The sequence below is a fragment of the Gavia stellata genome, chromosome Z (genome assembly GCF_030936135.1).
Source record: "Gavia stellata isolate bGavSte3 chromosome Z, bGavSte3.hap2, whole genome shotgun sequence".
NCBI classification, from domain to species: domain Eukaryota; kingdom Metazoa; phylum Chordata; class Aves; order Gaviiformes; family Gaviidae; genus Gavia; species Gavia stellata.
Genome location: NC_082637.1, coordinates 1,851,030 through 1,870,932, shown reverse-complemented (window position 1 = coordinate 1,870,932; position 19,903 = coordinate 1,851,030). Strand labels below are relative to the sequence as shown.

Sequence of the window (19,903 nt, the reverse complement as noted above, 5' to 3'; positions counted from 1 at the left end):
CGTTCAGTTTATTCGTGTCCTCTACGCTCCGACCACCACGACGCCTTCCCCTCACCGGGCCGACAGCCCTCAGCGGTCCCGGCCGCGGGCCGCTGCCCTCCCGCTCGCTCCCGGGACCCGCCGGCTCTGCCGAGCGCGGGGCGGTTTCCCGCAGCACGACGCTGACTTCGCACCACGAACTCCCCCGTCGGACACCCGGCAGTCCCGTAACGGAGCCACCGCTTCTCGGCGGCCCCGCCGCCACAGCGCAAAGCCCACAGGGCACAACCGAAGGGCTGCGTCCCCACGTCTCTCCTCAGGAGGGCCCCGTGCCCCCGCTCTCCCGGCCCCGCGCGCTCCTCGGAGCCGGCCGCCCTCCCGCGGGGTCCCCCAGGGCGCCGGGGCCGGGTTCGGCGGCCTCGCAGCCTGCAGGCGTCCGGCGGAGGCCCCGGCCCTCACCCGCCGCCCCCGCCGCGGCGCTAGGACCTGCGCGGCGCGGCCGTGCGGCCGCCTCCTCCGCGGGGCGGGCGCAGCGCGAAGGGAGCTGCGGGAGCGCGGCCGTCCCCGGCGGCGGCGGCCGTTGCAGGGAGCGGCTCTGCGGCGGCGGATGAGTCAGCCCTAAGGCGGCATGGAGCCCTTCCCGCCGCCCACGGAGGAGGACGAGGAGGACTGGCTTCGCCCGTGTGAGCGCGGGCCCCGGGCGGTGGCGGGGCGGGCAGCAATGGCGCCGGCTGCAGAGGGGAACGGCGGCGGCCGCCGCGGACCGGAGCCCGCGTCCCGCCGTGACCCCCGCCCTCTCCCACGGGTGGCCGCAGTCTGGCGCGGGACCGAGCGCGGCCCGCTCCGCTCTGAAGCGCTGCGGTCTTCCCCGGGCAGGGGCTCCGCGGCTCGGGCACACGCGTGGGGCGGGGAAGGCGGAGTCGCCCCGCCGGGATGAAAAGGCAGGAGCTGCGGGGGGGGCGTCCGAGCCCGAACCGGGTCCCTGCCGCCCGGGGGAAACAAACGCGAGCTCCTTCTGGGAGCCGTGCGGAGGGGAGAGCCTCTCCTCGGCAGCCGTGGCCCTGCCTTCCGCTTTTTTCATCATTTCTGTCAGCCTGCTGGTACCCACTTCGCTTCTCCGCTTAGAACAAGAGACCTCGGTAGGCATTAAAAACACCACCCCCACCGCCCCCAAAACAGCATACACAAATGGACCAGGGTTTCGCTTGGACTCTATCAACCACTTGGGGTTATTTTCAACTTAGAGAAATAAAAGCCTTTTTTTTTTTTTCAATTTTCTTTTGCTTTTTTTAACTTGGCGGGTTTGCTTTCACAGCAGGGTTTGCTGTTTGTCGGATGGTGATTTGCCATCTTCATTGGCCACCCCTGGGGAAGGTGGATATCCGATAAAGCTATCTTAGCAGAGTTAAAGACAGATTATTTTAGAAAAATATCTTAAAAAGAAGTCTCAGTGTTCCGCTGTGAGAGGATATGTATCAGTAAAGCAGTGTTCTAAAATGGTTCAGTGAAAAACAAACACAACCGACCCTCCGAAAACGGCAGTATTTAGTAGTAAGACGAGTTGCTATGGATGACTTGCGCTCCTAAGTAATCCTAGAATTAATGCACCGCTAGAAGTAGTATAAAACTTGTATATTTTATATTCTTCTTGTAATATCGGTTTATTAGTATGGATTAATTTTTAAAAAATGGTTACATCACATGTAAGGTGGCTCGTAATTTTTAATCTGTTCATTTACTTTCCTTGCAGCAGGCCACAGCAAGTCTGTATCAGCAAGAAGCACAGCATGCAGAGTGATTGTGCACATTGACTTGGACTGCTTCTATGCACAAGTAGAAATGATCCGTAATCCTGAATTAAGAGACAAGCCTTTAGGTATGAGTTACTTTGCTGTTAATTTGGGGATTATGTGTATTCAGGCAGAAGAAACAGGACATGAATAAACGACGGACATGCCTGTGTGGTGAGATACAGGCAGTCACACCAGAGCTCTAACCACATCCAGAGTGAGCAAGGTGCAGTCTAGACTCCGTGTAGCCGTGACTACAAGATTAATAAATCCTCTCATGTACAAGTACAGGCACTGGCCAACGTGTCTGAGCAGTTCTGGGGGTTGAAGCTGGTTTATAACGTACACGGGCATAGGGAGGGCTGAGCTCCACAGAGGACCCTGAGCCTTTTGACACGGTCACGCTTAAAGCACGCTTTATTCCATCCAGAAGTTCAGAATGAATGTGAGGCAGTCAGTAGCGTCTACGATCAGTGGAGAAAGTACATCGTAAAATAACTATTACATCAAGAGCACTTTCATGGGGAAGATCGCCTGAAAAGGCCCAAAATTAAGAGCGATATTACAATGGGAAAAAATTTCTATAAGGTTTTAAAACATTCTTACTGTCTAAATCAAGAGATCTGTCCTTCTCATTGTCTTGTAAAATAACACTCTCGTGTTGGTTTGTTTGCTTGTTCTCTGATGTTGCGTTCTGATCAAAGCGTATGCTTTGCAGACTTTGCAGTGGCATGAAAGTACTGAGGTCCTCTGTGAAGTACCAAGAAACCTAAACGTTAAAAAACATTTAACCTTTATTTTTAGGTGTGCAACAGAAATCCATCGTAGTTACCGGTAACTATGAAGCCAGAAAACTTGGAGTTAAGAAATTGATGTCTGTCAAGGATGCTAAAGAGAAGTGTCCTCAGCTGATACTGGTTAATGGAGAAGATCTAACTCCATACAGGGAAATGTCATACAAGGTTACAGGTACAAAATTAACAATTTTTCAGTAGAGGACAAACACTTTCTGTTAAACTCTGTGTGCACATGCACGTGTGTGCCATAGTATACTAACATTTTCCTGCTCTAGAAGTTCTTACTAGAAAGAGCCTCATACCATGGTGATAATACTTACAGTTGTACAATGTCAGTATTTCATAAAATAAGCTATTAGACTTGGTTGCAGTCTGGGCCAGGCACGATAAATGTATCACAGTGATGTTATACGGGATCTGTATGCTGTGTTGGGGTTATGCCCATGTAGTTCTTCAGGAACAATTTTTCTTACTTAACTACTGGCTGTGGTAATATATTTTTAAATGGGAAGCAATGGAGGACTGAATGCTGAAGCCTTTGAGTGGGTGAACTTCTCCAGTATCTCTTAATTAAATGATACGCCAGCATCGCCACTGATTACTGCTTTTATCATTAGCAGTGTTAGCAGGTGAAATAATAACAACTTAAGAATGAAAGCCCACCTAGCTGGGAAACAGATTTCCTTCAGAGAAAGTACTGCAGAGGTTAAGAACTATCATTTCAAAAAGAAATGAGGAAAGAAAGAAGAGATTTGGGGAGAAGAAAAGCAGATGAGAGAGGTAGTTCTGGGATGAAGAAATATTCCTCCTCTTCACCTCTGCTAAAATAAGTGCCTTATTATTTTACCTGAAAGAGAACAGTTTCTCTTCATGCAAGCATCCTACCTGAATCCATGGGAAATCAGCTGGGGATTGATGCAGACTTGAAAACCTCACATTATTAGTTGGGTGCATATTATCTTTGGTTATCTTTTCCTCCTAGAGTTGTTGGGGGAATTTTGTCCACTGGTGGAAAGGCTGGGGTTTGATGAAAATTTTGTGGATATCACAGAGATTGTAGAGAAAAGACTGAACCAACTACAGCAAAGTGGATGTTCCAGAGCCTGCGTGTCTGGCCATGTGTACAACAACCAAGGTGAGTTAAACATTCTTCATGCTGAAAAATACGGTAAACATTTGTGAAGTTCAGTACAAAGTACCTGTCTGCTTCTAAGTATTGTCCAGAGCTGAACAGTTGCAAACTTGTATTGCTCTGTGCTCTGTTTCTGCATTTGAGAGTACGTGTATCACAAATGTTAATCAGCGTGCCGATTAGATTGTAGAGAAAATCAATCTCTGTGGTAGATAAGCACGTACAACAACTTGGGAGAACAGATTTTCATTGTCCTTTTATTTTTTCTTTAAAGAAGTTTTACTGTAGCAAGACATAAAATTTTATTTCAGCTTGAATGTTGTTGTCAATTGGCAAAATTGAATGAGTTTTTTTAACGAACAAAAACCAAAACCCAGTATGTTTTTGCTATAGCCATTAGGTCAGGAATAGACTTACTGAGACTGAAGTAGCTAACGCAGCTGCTTCGTACATCGTCAAACGTGAATGCAATAGTTATGCCGTGATACTCATTTCATGCAGTAGCAAGGAAAGTGGTTGTTTTCGTCCTGGACTTTAAGCTATTGCAATGGCTTTGAATGTGGTCTGGAGAGGAGGGAAATGCCTGAATAGTCCTTTTCCTCACTTGGCATTTGCATGTGAGTAATAAAGGCTTAGCTGCAAGACAACCCTCTGAATTAAAGATTTGTAAATCTCTACTTTGGTTACATCGGTACAAGAATCTTTTCTTTGCCATCTCTTAATATATTGTGTTTTATATTTAAAATACTCCCTAAACATTATCCTTCCTGGACAGTATGCCCTTGGTTTTAGACAGCAGCAGTCTCCCTTTTACCAGGGTTCTTGGGAGACAGGAGTGAGGTCAGACTTGGATACAGAAGCCACAGCAATACCTCTTGACCCATAAGACCATACTTTCTTGTACTGCTTTAATGCAATGTAAAAAAAAAAAAAATCCAAATCTAGAGAATTAGCTAACTAGGTGGCTGTTTACATACTGAACACTGCTTTCTTTTTCTTTGCAGCTATCAATTTGCATGATACAATGCATGTGAGACTAGTTATCGGATCTCAGATTGCAGAAGAGTTCAGGGAAGCCATATATGCGAGGCTGGGCCTCACAGGCTGTGCAGGAGTGGCCTCTAACAAATTACTGTCTAAACTAGTGTCTGGGACCTTTAAACCAAATCAGCAAACAGTTCTTCTGCCTGAAAGCTGTCAAGATCTAATACGCAGCCTTAATCACATCCAAAAAGTGCCTGGTAAGTCTGGTGCTATGAGCATAGATGGAGAGTGTATTGGCAACTCTTCAGATGAGAAGAAAAAATTATTGCAGAAATAATTTTAAAAATCTACTTCTCGCAAGCAGGCAGCAGGGTGTGTAGGTATGTCTTTAGGGTCCTTTCTTTTTTTTCATTAGCTCTTTGAGTTTTGTTTAGCAGAAAGAATGAAAGGACTTTGGTTTTCTTAATTTTCAGTTGTGATATAAACATGTTGTAGAACTTTACAAGATTCCTTCAAAAATACTAAAATCTCATTTTATCTGTATTGAAGCCCAAACATTGTGGTTGATACTAGGTTTTAAATAAAAACTTTTTTAAACTTCCCAACTGGAAACCTACTGACAGTTATTAAAACAGTCTATTGGAGCCTGATAGAATACTCCGAGGAAGTACTTTTCCTAATTATTCTACATGACACTGTGCTGTTGGCCAGGAAACACTGATGTACGGTACAGACACAGGCGGACTTTTGCTGCGTCCCAGTACAGCTTTTCTAATGGCAGACTCTAAAACTCGAATGGAAACTCACCAAAAATGGTGCTGAAAAGCCTGCATTGCAGTAGTGAAAATAATTGTCAGTATTACGCAGGTCGGCATTATTTATATATATGTATATACATACTTTCACTTTTCTGTGTATTCTTAATCCACATTTTATTTAGGCATTGGCTACAAAACTACCAAACGTCTTGAAATGCTGGGTGTTAGGAATGTGTGTGATCTCCAGGCATTCCCATCTCCTGTGTTAGAGAAAGAACTAGGTGTTTCTATTGCTCAGCGTATCCAAAAACTCAGCTACGGAGAAGATGACTCCCCTGTGACTCCATCAGGCCCTCCTCAGGTACAAGTATTGTTCTGAAGTACTTTAAAAGCAATTTTTTTTCTCTTTATAGTTTTATACAGCTTTGCTGGACTACCCAAAATGATGCACTTTTGTATGTGTTCTCCAGTACAACTCAAATTAATGTGTAATTCTCCTGAAATTCAGTTGAGCTCTGAGTGTCAAAGATAGCCTGGTGTTAATTCTACACACTTAATTGTGATACTTTTTTTCCTCTTTGGAACTTTGAAGTAAATATAAAATTGAAAGGACTAATGTGGTCTTTTTTTTAGTCCTTTAGTGATGAAGATTCCTTTAAAAAATGTTCCTCAGAAGTAGAAGTTAAAGAGAAAATTGAAGAACTGCTTCCTAACTTATTAGACAGGTGACTGTCTTCAGTAGCTCTTTTTGACTGAAATTGTGACCTGAAGGGACTTGGAGCGTATGTTAGGTTTGTCTCATACTCTACATTTCTTCTAACAGCAAAATGCATTTATAGGGACAACACCTGCCTCTCCAACTTCCCCTGTGGCCTTTTTTTCTCAGTTCAGGGATTGTCCTGCTGTATTGCCCCACTTTTCCTCTTGCCCCCAGGCTAGCGGCCAGCCCCTCCATTCCCGTGCAGCCTCTCTGATAAAGATACTTGCATATTCCATTTGCTGATCCTTCTCCCTTGCTTTGGTCGTGCATCACAGTATTTAGTGCATCTTCACTAATCTCTGTGAAGGACCGTAGGTTTTCCTTCTCTTTCTGTAAGTGACTTTCTCTACTTCCACACCCTCAGCGATCACCATTTATGTATGTCTGCTGTTCCACAGCTTATCTTTCTGTCTGTCTGAAAGAACATTTTCACTTCTTCCTCCTTCCCTTCCCTATGAATCCAGGCAGTGTACAAGCCCAAGATACTTGACAAAAACACCAGCATAGCAAGAGGATCCATTTACTCATGTCTTGCCTACTGTGACTTTCCTATCCTCCCTTTCTATCCTGTGGCTCTCTTTACTTAAAACAAATTAATAAAGAAGTAATACTCTAGCAGCACTGAACTGTGTTTCCTGTTATGCCATGCTTCAGCTTCTGATTTTTGAAACCCTCTTTGCATCAGTCCTGAATAGCCTTTGTGTCCCCCATTAGTTCTTGATTTTTATTTTTTTTCCTCTAATTATTTTCATATTCTCTGCATGCCTTTCCAAGCCTTAAAATAATCTACAAGTCTTAAAGCTTTTCTGTCCCCACATCTATGCAAGTCTCACAATACATATATCCATTTTAGTTATATTAATATTGTGGGCAAGTAGTCTTTTATCCATATCTCAGCCATTGCTCAGTAATCACAAAATTTAAAGTGAGGCTGTTTGTCCTATCTTGTTTACAATATATAGAATTGAGAACTTTTTTTTGTAGGGAAAATACCCACTCCATGCCTTTTGGAGGTGGAAAGAAACAGTTACAAACTTTGCTTCTTACCCTTCTTCCAAAAGCCAGCTGACGTTTTGCTGCTAAAGTGGGGATGTTTCCTTTAAAAGCAAAAAGAAGAGCTAAAAGCTGAGGATTATACAGGGTATAACTGCAAAGACTATACTACTTTTAATGTATTAAATATTGAAACGTGGCAGTATTGCAGACTGACCCACTTAATTTTCACATTCACTTCAGTTGAAGACTCTTGGAGGCAGTATTCACATTGTATTGAATTTCTAACTTACGGGGAATTAAGGGAACCAGCTAGGACCCAAAGTTCCCTTTATAATCAGTGGAGTAAAGCCAGAAGTTGGGAAAGATCTGTAATGCTTAATTTGACTTTGTAACCTAGCTGCTGTGACAGTTTCCGTAGACCCTCTGAAAAATACTCGTAGGAATACTTACTGCTTTGTGCACATTAATGCCCCATAGGATATACAAAGATGGAAGACAACCCCACACAGTAAGACTGACCATACGCCAGTTCTCTTCAACCGATAAATGGTTTAATCGGGAAAGTCGTCAGTGTCCTATTCCACCTCATCTCATTCAGAAACTTGGAAAAGGTAAACAAAATTTTTGAAAGCATCAACTTTGTGCTGCTACCACCTAACTTTTCTGTAAAGTTCCGTTACTTAATGTCACGAGAATATTCCCTACACTTAATGTTTGGAAACTCTTCCATTACTTGTAATGGGTGTATCTTGATGAGATACGCTAAAAATATATAGATCTTCACTGTAGGAATAACTTCTATGTTACTACCATGTTTTAATCCAGCCTGGTTGGATTCCTGGCAGTAAATTTCTTGGTGGGGTGGGAAAGGGTGACTGGGGGCTGCTTCCCAGACGAATAATCTGCTTTTCCCTGTTAGGGATCTGAATTATGTTCTCTGTTTCATTATGTAATAAAATGTCTTTTTGATGTACCTCTGAAAATTAATAACAGAAAGGCTCTCATCCTTCTCAGACTTAAGCTTTCCAACCAGCAATTGCAATTCATTTGACACTTCATTCAGATTGGGGTGAGGAAATAAATCTGAATCACTGCTGTATTAGCACACAGAATCACTGTTCCCTGACTTCAATTCCTGAATTACTTCTCACAGTCCTAGAGAAGCTATTGAAAATCTATGTAGCTTCTCACTTAAAAATTGCTACTGGACTTCTACAGTGGAGGAGACTAACAATTACTGTCAGCTCATATAGTCATGCAAACTCCAATAAGCCATGTTATTATTACCAATGTTGGGGTAATGTTATATACCTTCGTGGCCCTGTAAAGGCCCTTTTTGGTAAAATTAGATCATTTTTCGTATCTATTCAGCTTGGCTTGTATTCTGTAATTCTTCTTTTCTAACTTAAGCATATACTATAAAGTAATCTTCACAGGCGTGAAATTACACATTTTTACTGGAGGGGGGAAAAATAGTCAGCTATTCAGTTCAGGACATACCTGACAGAGCAGAATGAACATCTTAACGACTATATGGACAGACTATTTTGGAAGTCTTTAGCAGTGTTTGCCTTTGTACTTTTGCTATTTAAGTCAATCTTATTCAGTCAGTTACTCGTGATTATATACATTGCTTTTTTTCAACCTTTTTTCTTTTAGAAAGCAGCAGCATTATACCCCCGTTGGTTGATATACTAATGAAACTATTTCGAAAGATGATAGATGTAGATCTACCATTTCATCTTACCCTTTTGAACGTCTGCTTCTCCAACCTCAAAGATCTTCCCAGCACCAAGAAAGGATCAATTGGTTTCTATCTAAAGCAGATGTCACCACCATCAGGCTCTGGTAAACGTGTCCGGGTAAGCTCAGAGATACTGAAAACTATCTGCAGATAAGAAAGTTCCGAGATATTTCTGTCTTTATTACATAGATTTAAACCTTAACTGCTTTGGAATTTTTAAGATTGTAAGTTTTAGTCACCTGGTAAAAATGAGGATTAATTTGGAGTCTTCTGAGCAGGTGTAACTTGTTTGCTTTTTTTCATTAGATAGGCTGCTTAAAAGATGTTTAGTACTATCTTGAATGGGACAGCCAGCTAGTTAATCAAGCCCCTTAACTGAAAAGAACAGAATTCACTAAGGGAGAAATCCAAACTTATGTCTTCTAAAAAAACAACTACTGGAATGAACAGCCAAATTCATCAAGATCTGCCCTTTATTTAGCATTTGTGAAACAACAGGCCACTTACTCAGATATTGTCATACTGAAGCATCTTTTTTTACCTTAGACTATAATCTCCTTAAAGTTGCTTATAGTTTACCTTGTTGCTTTTACTGGGATACTTTCACAGTGATTATTTACCTTCCTATGCATTCTCAAGTCTCCCTGTTCAGACTAGAAATTAATCAAAGATTCAATTCTGTATTGGCCACTAGCTTCTGATCTAGTGAGTTTCCAATTCCTGCTCGGAATTGAACAAGTCTCCTGCCTCCCAGTTGCATATGCTAGACAGCGTAGGTGCTTTCTGTGGGAACGCTGCTGCATATTTCCACAAGATGCTTTCAGTACATAATACAAAAACTTAGTAACTTCAAAATTATGTTGTGTAATGAATTTACTGTTTCTGTCTTGACATAGCAATTTTGCGTATTGATAAACTTGTCTGTTTATCAGCTGCTCAGGAATATGAGGGATAACATCATATCGCATATTCTAAAGCTTTGCAGAGTTTTAAAGCAATAAAATGTAACTTCAAGGAATGTGCTACTTTAAAATAAGAAAAGGATTCCTATGTGTATGTACTTTTTAAGATCTATGTTTGAAAATAAGATTTAAAAAAAACCCACTACCCATCATAAGGGAAAAAAAATTACTGTCTGTTAAGGAATAACTTGAAGAACTTGCTGTTAGTAAAATAGAGCTTGGTAACTAGTAGATTACACAGAACATACTTATGCTTTTACATACATTTTTTGCTACAGGAAGTGGAAGATGTCTCACAAGGTGAGGGAAGTGCTTCTTGGAACCAGAATCGCAAGAGAACTGGAACTACAAAAACGAGGAAACTTTCAGAGGAAATGAAAAGCAATACAAAAAAAGCAGGAATTCCTGACTTCCCATTTCATTTGTCTCCTGGTGATATTGACCAGGAAGTCTTCAGGGAACTTCCAGAAGATATTCAGAAAGAAATTATTTCTGAAAAAACAGAAGCGACGCCTACTGAGACTGTTTTGGGTCAGCCATCAGTATGTTTTGCAGAAGAGGTACACAGCACTTCCCCAAATTCTAAGGGACTGAACAGGGATAGGCACGCTGCAGGGTGCAGTATACATCTCACATCAGCTCCCGAAGCTGCAGCTGTTCTGGCACACAGCTCCAGGGCCAGTTGTTCTTCTGAGTGTCCCAGAAGTGCACTGACAACCGGCAGTATGGAACAACAACCTACTGACTCTCGGAACTTCAGAGGGAGAGATCTGTCGTTTCTGGAAGGTGGAGCCAGCCAAAAGGTTCTGCGTGTCCATGTCTTGGATAAAGATAAGCAGGCCTTTGAAACACTTTCTGAGGATAAAACTTACAGCAGGCAAGCAGGAATTGTATTTCCTCCTAATGTTGACACAAAGACTTTTTATGAACTACCTGCAGATGTGCAAGAAGAACTACTAGCTGAATGGAAGAATCAGAAACCTGTGTCCAAGACCTCTATGGATAAACCCCCTGAAAAGCCTAAAACAAATAAAGGAAGAAGGAATACAGCACCATGTTTATCACAGTCTAACAGTTTGCTAAGATATTTTAAACCACAGTGAAACATTTTGCATAATAGTGACACTATAAGAATCAGCACTTGAAGGCACTTTAGTTATGAAAATTTTACTGTAAATTGTAAAGATGTGAATATTAAATACATTTTGACAACTTTTGACATAAAACCTGCTACTGACTCTAAGTAGTCTGTCTTACTTTTCTTTCTTTCAAATTGACATCTATCTGATGAATCTTTAGTTGTCCTAAAAATATTACAGTATACAAACATATTTTAGTATTCACTATTAATACCTTAATACACTGACTGGGGGGGGAAGGAATTTTTATTTTAATTTTTATTGAGTTATACTACGTATGCAGTTAATTGTTTCTAACAACTGCAGAGGGGAATGAACAGAGAAGATGAAAGCAATATTCACACTATTGTTTCATTTGCACCACCGTTTCTGTGATTTGTAATGAAAATTGCTATTCACATGGCTATCACTATTTCCTGCAGTTCCTAACTTGTAACTAGAGGTACCAGAAATACTAAGGGGTAATGGGAAACATTACTTTCAAATTAATCACATCACCATCTTGTTCCTGGAAATCAGTCAGCATATAAAAATTGGTTAGGTTTGGTGCTCAGGATTCAGAAAATGACAAACAACTCTGTGTATAAACAGCAGCTTTTAATGAGATGCTATATACAAATTCATCAGGCTTTTCTTCAAATACTTAATTCCAAAACAGTGAAATAGTTGCTAATTACACTTGCACACTTATAGTTAATATACACGTTTAAAGTCTCTAGTACATAAGATGTTTGCTTGTTTCAGTCAAGAGTACATTAATTGAGGTAAGAATTTATCAAAGTGTGTTTAAAGCTATGGCAAAATATTTGACTACTGTATTTTAACATTGCTATAATTTATATCACCAGATTCTCGTGTGTGTGTATATATGTATTCTCTGCATATAAAGTGCAAAATTATTACAAAACATCACCTGATTACACTGAAAGCGACACCCTGTACTTTGATGGCACTTCAGTGTAAATTTTTGCATCATTCCCAAGAACAGAGAAAACCAGCATTCACCATTATAACAGTTAAGCTTTACACATTTCTACATAAACCGCAATTAAAATAAGCTTCATGATCTACTTTAAAAATGAATCCAAGTAAAAGATACATGTGACTTAAGTGCTTATTATTTTCCACTTACATTTAATTATGGTCTTTCAAGCCTTTCAGTCCAGCTCTTGTTTCAGTGATTAAGTTTATGAGAGTAGTAGGTAATGCTGTCTCCACTACAGAAGAGGGAAGCATTCCTCCTAGTTCTGGCTGAATAAATACAACTAGCTTAGAATGCTGGGGATTCCTGTGATGAAAGGAGCAAAATCCTTCAGTTAGTTAACACTTGGTAGTTTTGCTAGGAAACTTACTGAGATGTAGAATTGTTTACAATTTATAGTCCATCTCTGTTGAAATTACTAATACAAAAAAGTCTAGGAGGTATAAAAGTTTCAACTGTTTCAAAAGATAGTCTGAGTCACAAAACCGATCTGCACAAAACTCTCAAGTTTCCCCAGAATAAAACTGTCTAAATAAAGCTTTAAAAAAACGCTGTGTGGTTAAGTAAATTTTAGGCTTTGTATAGAGAAGACAACCGAGTAACCAAAGATGCTAATACAAGGGGGCTTTAAATACTTACTCAGACAAAGGTGAGCACACATATCCACAGGGATTGTTATAGCCTCGGACACAAGAGGGAGTTGGAGGGCAACTGGAGTATTCCACGCTGACAGCTGGAGTAAGTCACCACACACAAAAAACAGAATCAAATTCATTATGTTTATATACATCAATCATATGACTCAAAAATACCTTTTAAAAACAAACTAAATACTGTAGGGTAGTACAAGATCTCTCAATATGGTCACTGATGTGTTTAGTGATTCCATTCTGTATGCAAAACACCTAAAGGACATTAAATATTTGTGCAAGTAACTCATTACATGTAGAAGTTTCTATAGCTGTTTGGGCAGGTACACCCAAAAGTATTATCCTTGAGACGTGATTACACATACCTAAGTGTTGAGGTATGTCTTAGTTCTGGACAAAGAAGTCAGTTTGTCAGCAGATGTCATTAATTAGCAAACGCAATTGCAGAGAAGATGAGGAAACTGCTGCACGCACAGTAGTAGTTAGGAGGGGTTGTTTTGTTGAGTTATCCATTACTTTTGCATAATAAAAGTACTGTAAGAGTATGGCTTGAAGAAAACTGATAGGTCACTAAAGTTCCAAGATGAAAATGTTGTTTTCTGCCATGTACCAAGATCCACACAAAGGAAAAAGATCAGCACAGAAATGAAGTAGCAGTGAGGTATTTTCCAGGCTGGCCATGCAGTTTTAATATTAATCATTTCACATTTTTCTAAGTTTACGGAGCCAAACTCGAAGAGAATCAAATAGCAAATTAGCAAGTTCACTCTGAGAATAGCATACTAGGCAAGTAGCATTTGGTCAGGAAGCCAGCTAACTACAGAAAAGTGTTCTTAAATAAACACTGAATTTCTATAGTAAAACAAATTCTAGCTTCCTCATGCTACTTTTTTTCAATTTTTCAAGTAGAGGCATAATAGCAGACTAAACAAAGAACAGTATTTTTGTTGAAGATCAATTTTGCTAGTTTTTTCAGTATTAAAAAAAACCCAGCTTTGTTTTGGGGATAAACAGGAGGGGACTGTTAACGTCAGTAAGACCACACATGGAGCAAGGTACTCTACACTGCGATTAAGCTGCAGAATTTACTCTACAGCCATTCACCTTAGGATTTCCAGAATGCAGCCAAAATATGAAAACATGCACTAATTACATGCAACTTACAGTTAGTTGTAAGGATATCACCAGGGTATGCTTTAACATGCAGCAGGTCAACAAAATCTCTCGATGAAATCAGTCCCATACCGTAACTGTGTGTTACACTGTGGTATATACCAGTGTCCTACAAGTAAGTAAAAGATATTTTTTGAATTAGTATATAAGTTTTATTTAATTGGCAAAGCAGCATTACACATTGAATAATGAGAATGTGGCAAAAATGGATTCCTATTTTTAGCATAAGATGACAGTTCTCATAGCTAATTAGTGCTGAACTAACATGAGGGCCATGAAAGGGATCTTCCAGTACACAGGGTAGGGATTCACTGCCATTCCCTGTGGCCAAGATTTGAGACAGGAGTATAGGTTCTGCATGGAAAAACTCAAAACATGCACATTTAGTATCCATGTTTAGCAGCACTAGAATCCTGTTTGCATTAAAAGACACATTAAAATACACACGGCACATTGTGTTCTCGGACAAAGCTGTATAATCTGTTAAACTAAATCAGTCCCAAAAAAAGCAAAGAAGGTATGGCTGGACGTACCACCACATCCTAACATCTGACCAACTCTAGCAGATCCAGGCAGAGGAAAGAGAGAGATCAAAACCAGCTAACACAGAACTGATAGTCTTCATAGGAATTCCGAGTTCTGGGTTTCCAGAGTGCCTGAGACAAAGCCCCAAACAACTGGAATTCAGAACATGCAGTATTTCACAGTACTAGTACAGCACCAGTTCAGTTTCCATGCTGCCCTTGACTTTGGTGACTTTTTTAATTTGTGTAAACCATGCTCACTGTGAGAGGGAAGCTTTCCCTACGTTCTGTTGTGATTATGTCTCACCCTACTCTTGATGGAGACTTCTGTTGTTTCCCATGGACTGAATTCTTGGCACACGTGAGGACATTTATTTCACAATAAATATTTAACTCCTACGGGGAGGGACACATTTCATACCCATTTCACATAAGCAGCAGGTTTCGAAGTTTTTACCAACCCAGAATGTATTTTGCATTGAGAGCTTTTTTCGTCCCAGTAGAGGTCTTTTTAGTCACCATAATTCAATGCAGAAAGAGTTAAAATAAAATCTTTGTATTAAATTATCATATTACCTGGTCAATCCTTTCTAACAGCTTGTAAGATTGTAATGCTTTGTCCCATTTGCTTCGATATTCAGGAAGATACATAAAAGGAATAATTTTACTAGGGACTTCCTTAATTATCCCTTCTCCACGGTATCTAGATTGTGTAAAAAACAGATATTTAATTCACATTTATGAATTGGAAAAATAAGTTACACAATAATAAGCATCCAGCAGTTGGGGATGCCAGGCTATAATGAGATAAAGCACACAAAGGTGATTGTCCTTGATGGATTGATTACAATTCAAGTAGTAATAAAAATTATTATTCTGTAACTGATTTTTGAGATCGTTACATTCTTGACACCACACATTTTAAATGAATTATTTGTGAGCTATTAGACAGGAACCTGCTAATTTAAATATATGCAATTAAGCTATTAATTTATTTTTTCTATATAGATACTTCCAATCCATTTCAACAACGATTGCAAATCTTCTCAGTATTTATGAACCAGCATATTCTGGCACTTCTCCAACTTTTGTTCATAATCTTCTGAGGAGTTCAAGGGAAAGTTCATAAAGGGGAAGAGGGGCCTCGCACAAGGAAATAGGAAACTCCTGTAATGCTGGGAACTGCTCACTAATACTGATAGTTCTCACACCTAGTTCCTGGAGAAACTGTCAATCACTATGGTAAGCACTCACAAACAGCAATTAAACGCAAAGGTGAAGGATGCTGCATAACAGCAGATGAACTCAAAGGAGACTATGCTTGCAAGCAGTTTAAGAAACGTGAAATCAGATTTACAGATGCTGACGATGCATGAGTGTAAGTCAGAAAGAGCAAAGATAGCCAAGTGCAAACCCAAACACAGAGGCCCTGTAAACTCGTGGGTGTTTTCTTCACTCTGCAGCAACTCTTGTCACCCCTTACTGCTTTGGTGGAGTGAGCACAGTGTGGGCGTATATAACTACTCCAGAAACTTGCTTCTCCACTAGCTACAGCAGGTCCAATGGCAATGGAAAACATTTTAATGCCTACTCAAAAACAGCTAACGTAAGCTGTGGTAGGACCAGTTAAAACCAGTATATTAATATTTGGAAACACCCTTTATTTCCATAACTCCCATGAACTGATGTTTACCAATCTCCTAAGCAGCTCTCGCCCGCATCCTGCAATATCTTCTTTCCTAAACTCAGTGTGAGTTGTTAATCAGGAGGACTTCTTCTAGGCAAGGCTTCTGAAAGACACTGTTGCTAGAATAAAAGAAAAGGCATACTTGTGAAAAATCTCAATTTCCAGTTTTTACATTGGGAACACTGGAAAAAGAGGAAGTAAGCCTGGAAGTAAAACTGCTTGGCTCACCAAATCTAGTCTCACTATCTTAGACAAACTGAAATACATACCTCATTGTCTTTCTTGAGCTTAGGTGACCATTCCAAATGAAATCCTATTCAGCCTTGAACAATCACCTTAATGCTTCCCTGAACTCTGCTGAAAATACCTGACTGAAGCAAGGACCTCTATTATTGCTTTTCACTACCAGATTCCATACTGATTTCTTTTAGCAAGTCAAGCAAACTGTTAATACTCCTGCCAATTAAAAAAGAAACTGGCATTTGCGATATGCAGTTAATAAATATTCGATGTCAAGCTGAAAATGCAACAGCTATACTTTTGCTCCTAGAAACGGCTAGTATTCCTTCACAAATGACATTCTATGGACCAGTACTGCTTGTTAATGTGACAAAGATTTGTACAAAACCAAATGAATGAAAGATTCTGGTTCCCTGTACCAAATGGCAGAAAGCACGACGATGCTTTGGCTAACTGCAAAGGACTTGCTACATACAGATCTGAGTACAACTGAAAATGGCTTCGTGCCTGACTGAGACTATAGCGTATCTTTTTTCCTCCACAGAAAAGTCAGGCACATTCTCATGAATTCTAAGCAACCAAACTCTCACTCCTTCACATCCACCTGTATTGTATTTCTCATCTTATTTTAATAATTATGCCACATACAAAGTATGCAAATTCTTATTAAGGTAACAGTACTTTTAACATATTCTAATGAAATATTACAGCTATTTTCCATTATAATACTGTAGAGTAATTCTTTTGTAATACTAGTGATATAGCATTGTCTTCTGTAATTAATACGTTCTTTGCTCAAACCTTCCGAAATAATTACAAAACCAAGCAAGACTTTTGGATTCTAATCACAATGTGCTCATCCCATTGAAAGCAAGTTTTCTCTACTGCCTATCTGTCTAGATTGGCATTTAATATAATTTAATACCCATTAGGCATTAAAAAAAAAAGAGAGAGAAGCTAAGGACACGTTGCAAGTGTCCTCTTTGCTTCTGCACACTTCTCTTCAGTGAGATTTTTTTTTTTCCTTCCCCTGGTTTAATGAGCTGAATCAGCTTGGTAAACAGTCAGCTGAGTGCCACAGCCACCATAAATGAGAAGCAGGATTGCAGAGCCAGGAGAGGGGTAGGGAAGAGGAGGGGAGGACTGCAAAGAGTAGAGCCAAGTCTATCAGTGACAGCAAGATCTGAGATTAGCTTAGTCTGCCTCACCTAACTCCACCCTTTGGACCAAATCTAGCTGCTTAACAGCAGCCCGCAATTCATCACTCAAGAGAAGGAAGGACAGATGAAGTTGCTGCTCGAGAGATTATATGACCTTCTTATTCTCAGTGTAGTTAGTTCAGTTTCAGGTGCTGGAAAGAAAAAGGTACAAAGGACAGATAAGGTAAAGCGAGAGCGTAAGCATGTCTGCGTGTGTGAGTATCAGTCATTTCACAAGTATGAAGGGGTAAAAAGCGAAGCCCAGCTGATAAGATGTAATGGCTTGAAGAGAATATTCCACCAGGAAGAGTCACAAACTTCAGGCCAAAACTGTGGCTCCATTATCTACTTATCCCATATTAGTAAGTGTTATACAGTATTTAATTTTCATAGCACATTTGAAAATTGCTTGGGAAATCCATCTCTTGTATTCCAGCCTTATTGCTGACCCAGGGTAACCACAGCGCAAAATCTTCTCTACAGCTAACAAAACTTAACACTTTCACGAATGACAGAACATGGTTAACTTTTCCATTTCAATCTTGGGTGTCACTGTTCGAAAAAGATGTTATTCATTACAATGACAAACAAAATGTAAATACTTACATATTTCCTGCATACTCTTTTGAAGGCTTTGAAGAAACTGTAACATTTTTCTCAAAGTAGAAAAAGGAAAAATAAAAACTTAACAGTTGACAAGGAGTTGACAACTAATTTTTAAAGGAAAACAGTTTTAAATACTTTTTGCAACAAAATGTATTTAATAAAAATAACTTCATAAACAATATTAATTAATATTTTCTTACTGAAACTTTTATCACTCTCCATCCTGAAGTATCTTGACTGTATGATAAAATTTTTTCTGAAACTTCCTCCACAATTTTCTTATAGTCCATTTATCTGTAAAGATTTAAAAGCAATTTACTGGTATATGATAAAAGCATTCCTTAAAGAGCAAAAACCAGGGCTCATTCCTGTATTCCTTCCACAGGCTTTAGTATACCTTAGCTGAGCATTTCTATCAAATGAACTTCTTATTAATCATATTCAATTTCAGAAAAACACAGTCTTTATTTAAACAACATTTTGTAATTGACTTCCAGTCTGGGCTACTGAGAAGTAGCCATTGGTGTAGAACTTGAGAATGAATTACAGCATCTAGTCAGACACACTATTCACTCCATACTAAATCCATCATTACTCCACGTTAAAACTTCCCCTGCTCACACAGTTTATCCCCTGAGATGCTGGTTCTGCCGTGATTTGCTAAAGTCAGTAGACTAGTAGCCAACTTGTGCAGTTAAAACACATGAGACTCAAACAACCAAAGAGAGATTTTTCTTAGAGCAGAGCTTTATGCAACGATCATTACAGCCTGTGCTACTGTGGAAACTCTTTGGCAAGCGAGAGGCCTGGCTCTAGCAATAGTGCAGCAGCAAGGCTGCAGAAGCCCCCCTCCACCCAGCCCTTTCCAGCCCTCCCCAGCGCTGGCATCTCCTGCCTGCTGGAGCTCCCTACCCCTCCACCCCTCCTTCCCCCAACACATGCAGTATCTCTCGGGGAGCTCTTCCTCATAAGGGTATCAACTGTGGTTCTCAGGCCAATAGCACTGAACACTTCTGGACCAGTCTCTGACACAGTTAACTTCGCACCTAAACCTCTACGGGGCTGTCGCGTGTAACGGGTTGCACAGATTTTTCCGGAGCTACCTCAGTGACATCCTGCCGACTTCAGCCAGCTGCTCAGTTTGCGCCCCCGAAGGAGCGGTGCCCGCCGAGGGCCAGGGCAGGGCACATCCCACAGGGCCAGGGCAGGGCACAGCCCACAGGGCCAGGGCAGGGCACAGCCCACACCCTCAGCCGGGCACGAATCCGCCGCGTCTCCGGCGAAGCGGTGGGCTGGCCGGGCCCACCAGCATACGCAGCCCCCCCGCCCAGCTCGGCGAGCGCTGACAGGCGAAGCCGAGCGCCGAACACGCGGCGGAGCCGAAGGCCTGGCCGGCGGGACCCCCGTCCTGCGCGGAGGCGGCCCTGAGGCGCGGCGCCCACCCCCGCGAGGGGCGGCGGATAACCCACCCCGCAGCCCCCCGCCCCCCTCCCTCCTCGCTCTCCCGCGGAGCCAGCGGCTCGGGTGAAGCGGTGGGGGGGCTGCCCCACCAGCGGGGGCTCAGGGCAGGAAAAAGAGGAGGCGACAGCAACGACTCACGCTCACCTCAGCGGCCCGGCACGGAGCGGAGAAAGCTGCACCCGGCCCCGCCCCGCCCCGCCTTCCCGCCGCGCCGGCGCAGGGCATGCCGGGAGCTGTAGTCCCGGCTAAGGCAGCGCCTGCCGCTCGGCTTCGACTACAACTCCCGCAGGGCCGCGCGGCCGCCCCTGCGCCTGCGCGCCGCCATTTTGCAAAGGGGTGC

The 19,903-nt window shown here is 41.5% G+C and overlaps 2 protein-coding genes across 2 annotated transcripts; one reads left to right on the top strand and one right to left on the bottom strand.

The window, feature by feature from the left end:
- The first annotated feature begins 629 nt into the window (after nt 1-629).
- Nucleotides 630-11,073, top strand: POLI (DNA polymerase iota). Its single transcript, XM_059833574.1, has 10 exons — nt 630-662; nt 1,730-1,855; nt 2,574-2,738; nt 3,549-3,701; nt 4,703-4,939; nt 5,623-5,801; nt 6,074-6,165; nt 7,674-7,807; nt 8,856-9,058; nt 10,181-11,073. The coding sequence occupies exons 2-10, from the start codon at nt 1,819-1,821 to the stop codon at nt 11,003-11,005; spliced, it is 2,025 nt and encodes a 674-aa protein (XP_059689557.1). The 5' UTR covers nt 630-662; nt 1,730-1,818; the 3' UTR covers nt 11,006-11,073.
- A 602-nt stretch (nt 11,074-11,675) lies between these two features.
- Nucleotides 11,676-19,739, bottom strand: STARD6 (StAR related lipid transfer domain containing 6). The gene is made up of 7 exons (XM_059834161.1): nt 19,708-19,739; nt 18,303-18,396; nt 18,103-18,152; nt 14,947-15,073; nt 13,838-13,955; nt 12,663-12,756; nt 11,676-12,329 (listed from the first exon to the last, which is right to left on the bottom strand). The coding sequence occupies exons 2-7, from the start codon at nt 18,390-18,392 to the stop codon at nt 12,176-12,178; spliced, it is 633 nt and encodes a 210-aa protein (XP_059690144.1). The 5' UTR covers nt 18,393-18,396; nt 19,708-19,739; the 3' UTR covers nt 11,676-12,175.
- Between the last annotated feature and the right edge of the window lie 164 nt (nt 19,740-19,903).

Coding starts and splice junctions, on each gene's coding strand:
- POLI (XM_059833574.1), top strand. CDS start 1,819: ATGATCCGTAATCCTGAATTAAGAGACAAGCCTTTAG. Junction 1,856..2,573: donor ATTAAGAGACAAGCCTTTAG/GTATGAGTTACT, acceptor CTTTATTTTTAG/GTGTGCAACAGAAATCCATC. Junction 7,808..8,855: donor CATTCAGAAACTTGGAAAAG/GTAAACAAAATT, acceptor TTTTTCTTTTAG/AAAGCAGCAGCATTATACCC.
- STARD6 (XM_059834161.1), bottom strand. CDS start 18,392: ATGGACTATAAGAAAATTGTGGAGGAAGTTTCAGAAAAAATTTTATCA. Junction 18,153..18,302: donor GGAGAGTGATAAAAGTTTCA/GTAAGAAAATAT, acceptor TTCTACTTTGAG/AAAAATGTTACAGTTTCTTC. Junction 13,956..14,946: donor TGTTAGAAAGGATTGACCAG/GTAATATGATAA, acceptor ACTTACTTGTAG/GACACTGGTATATACCACAG.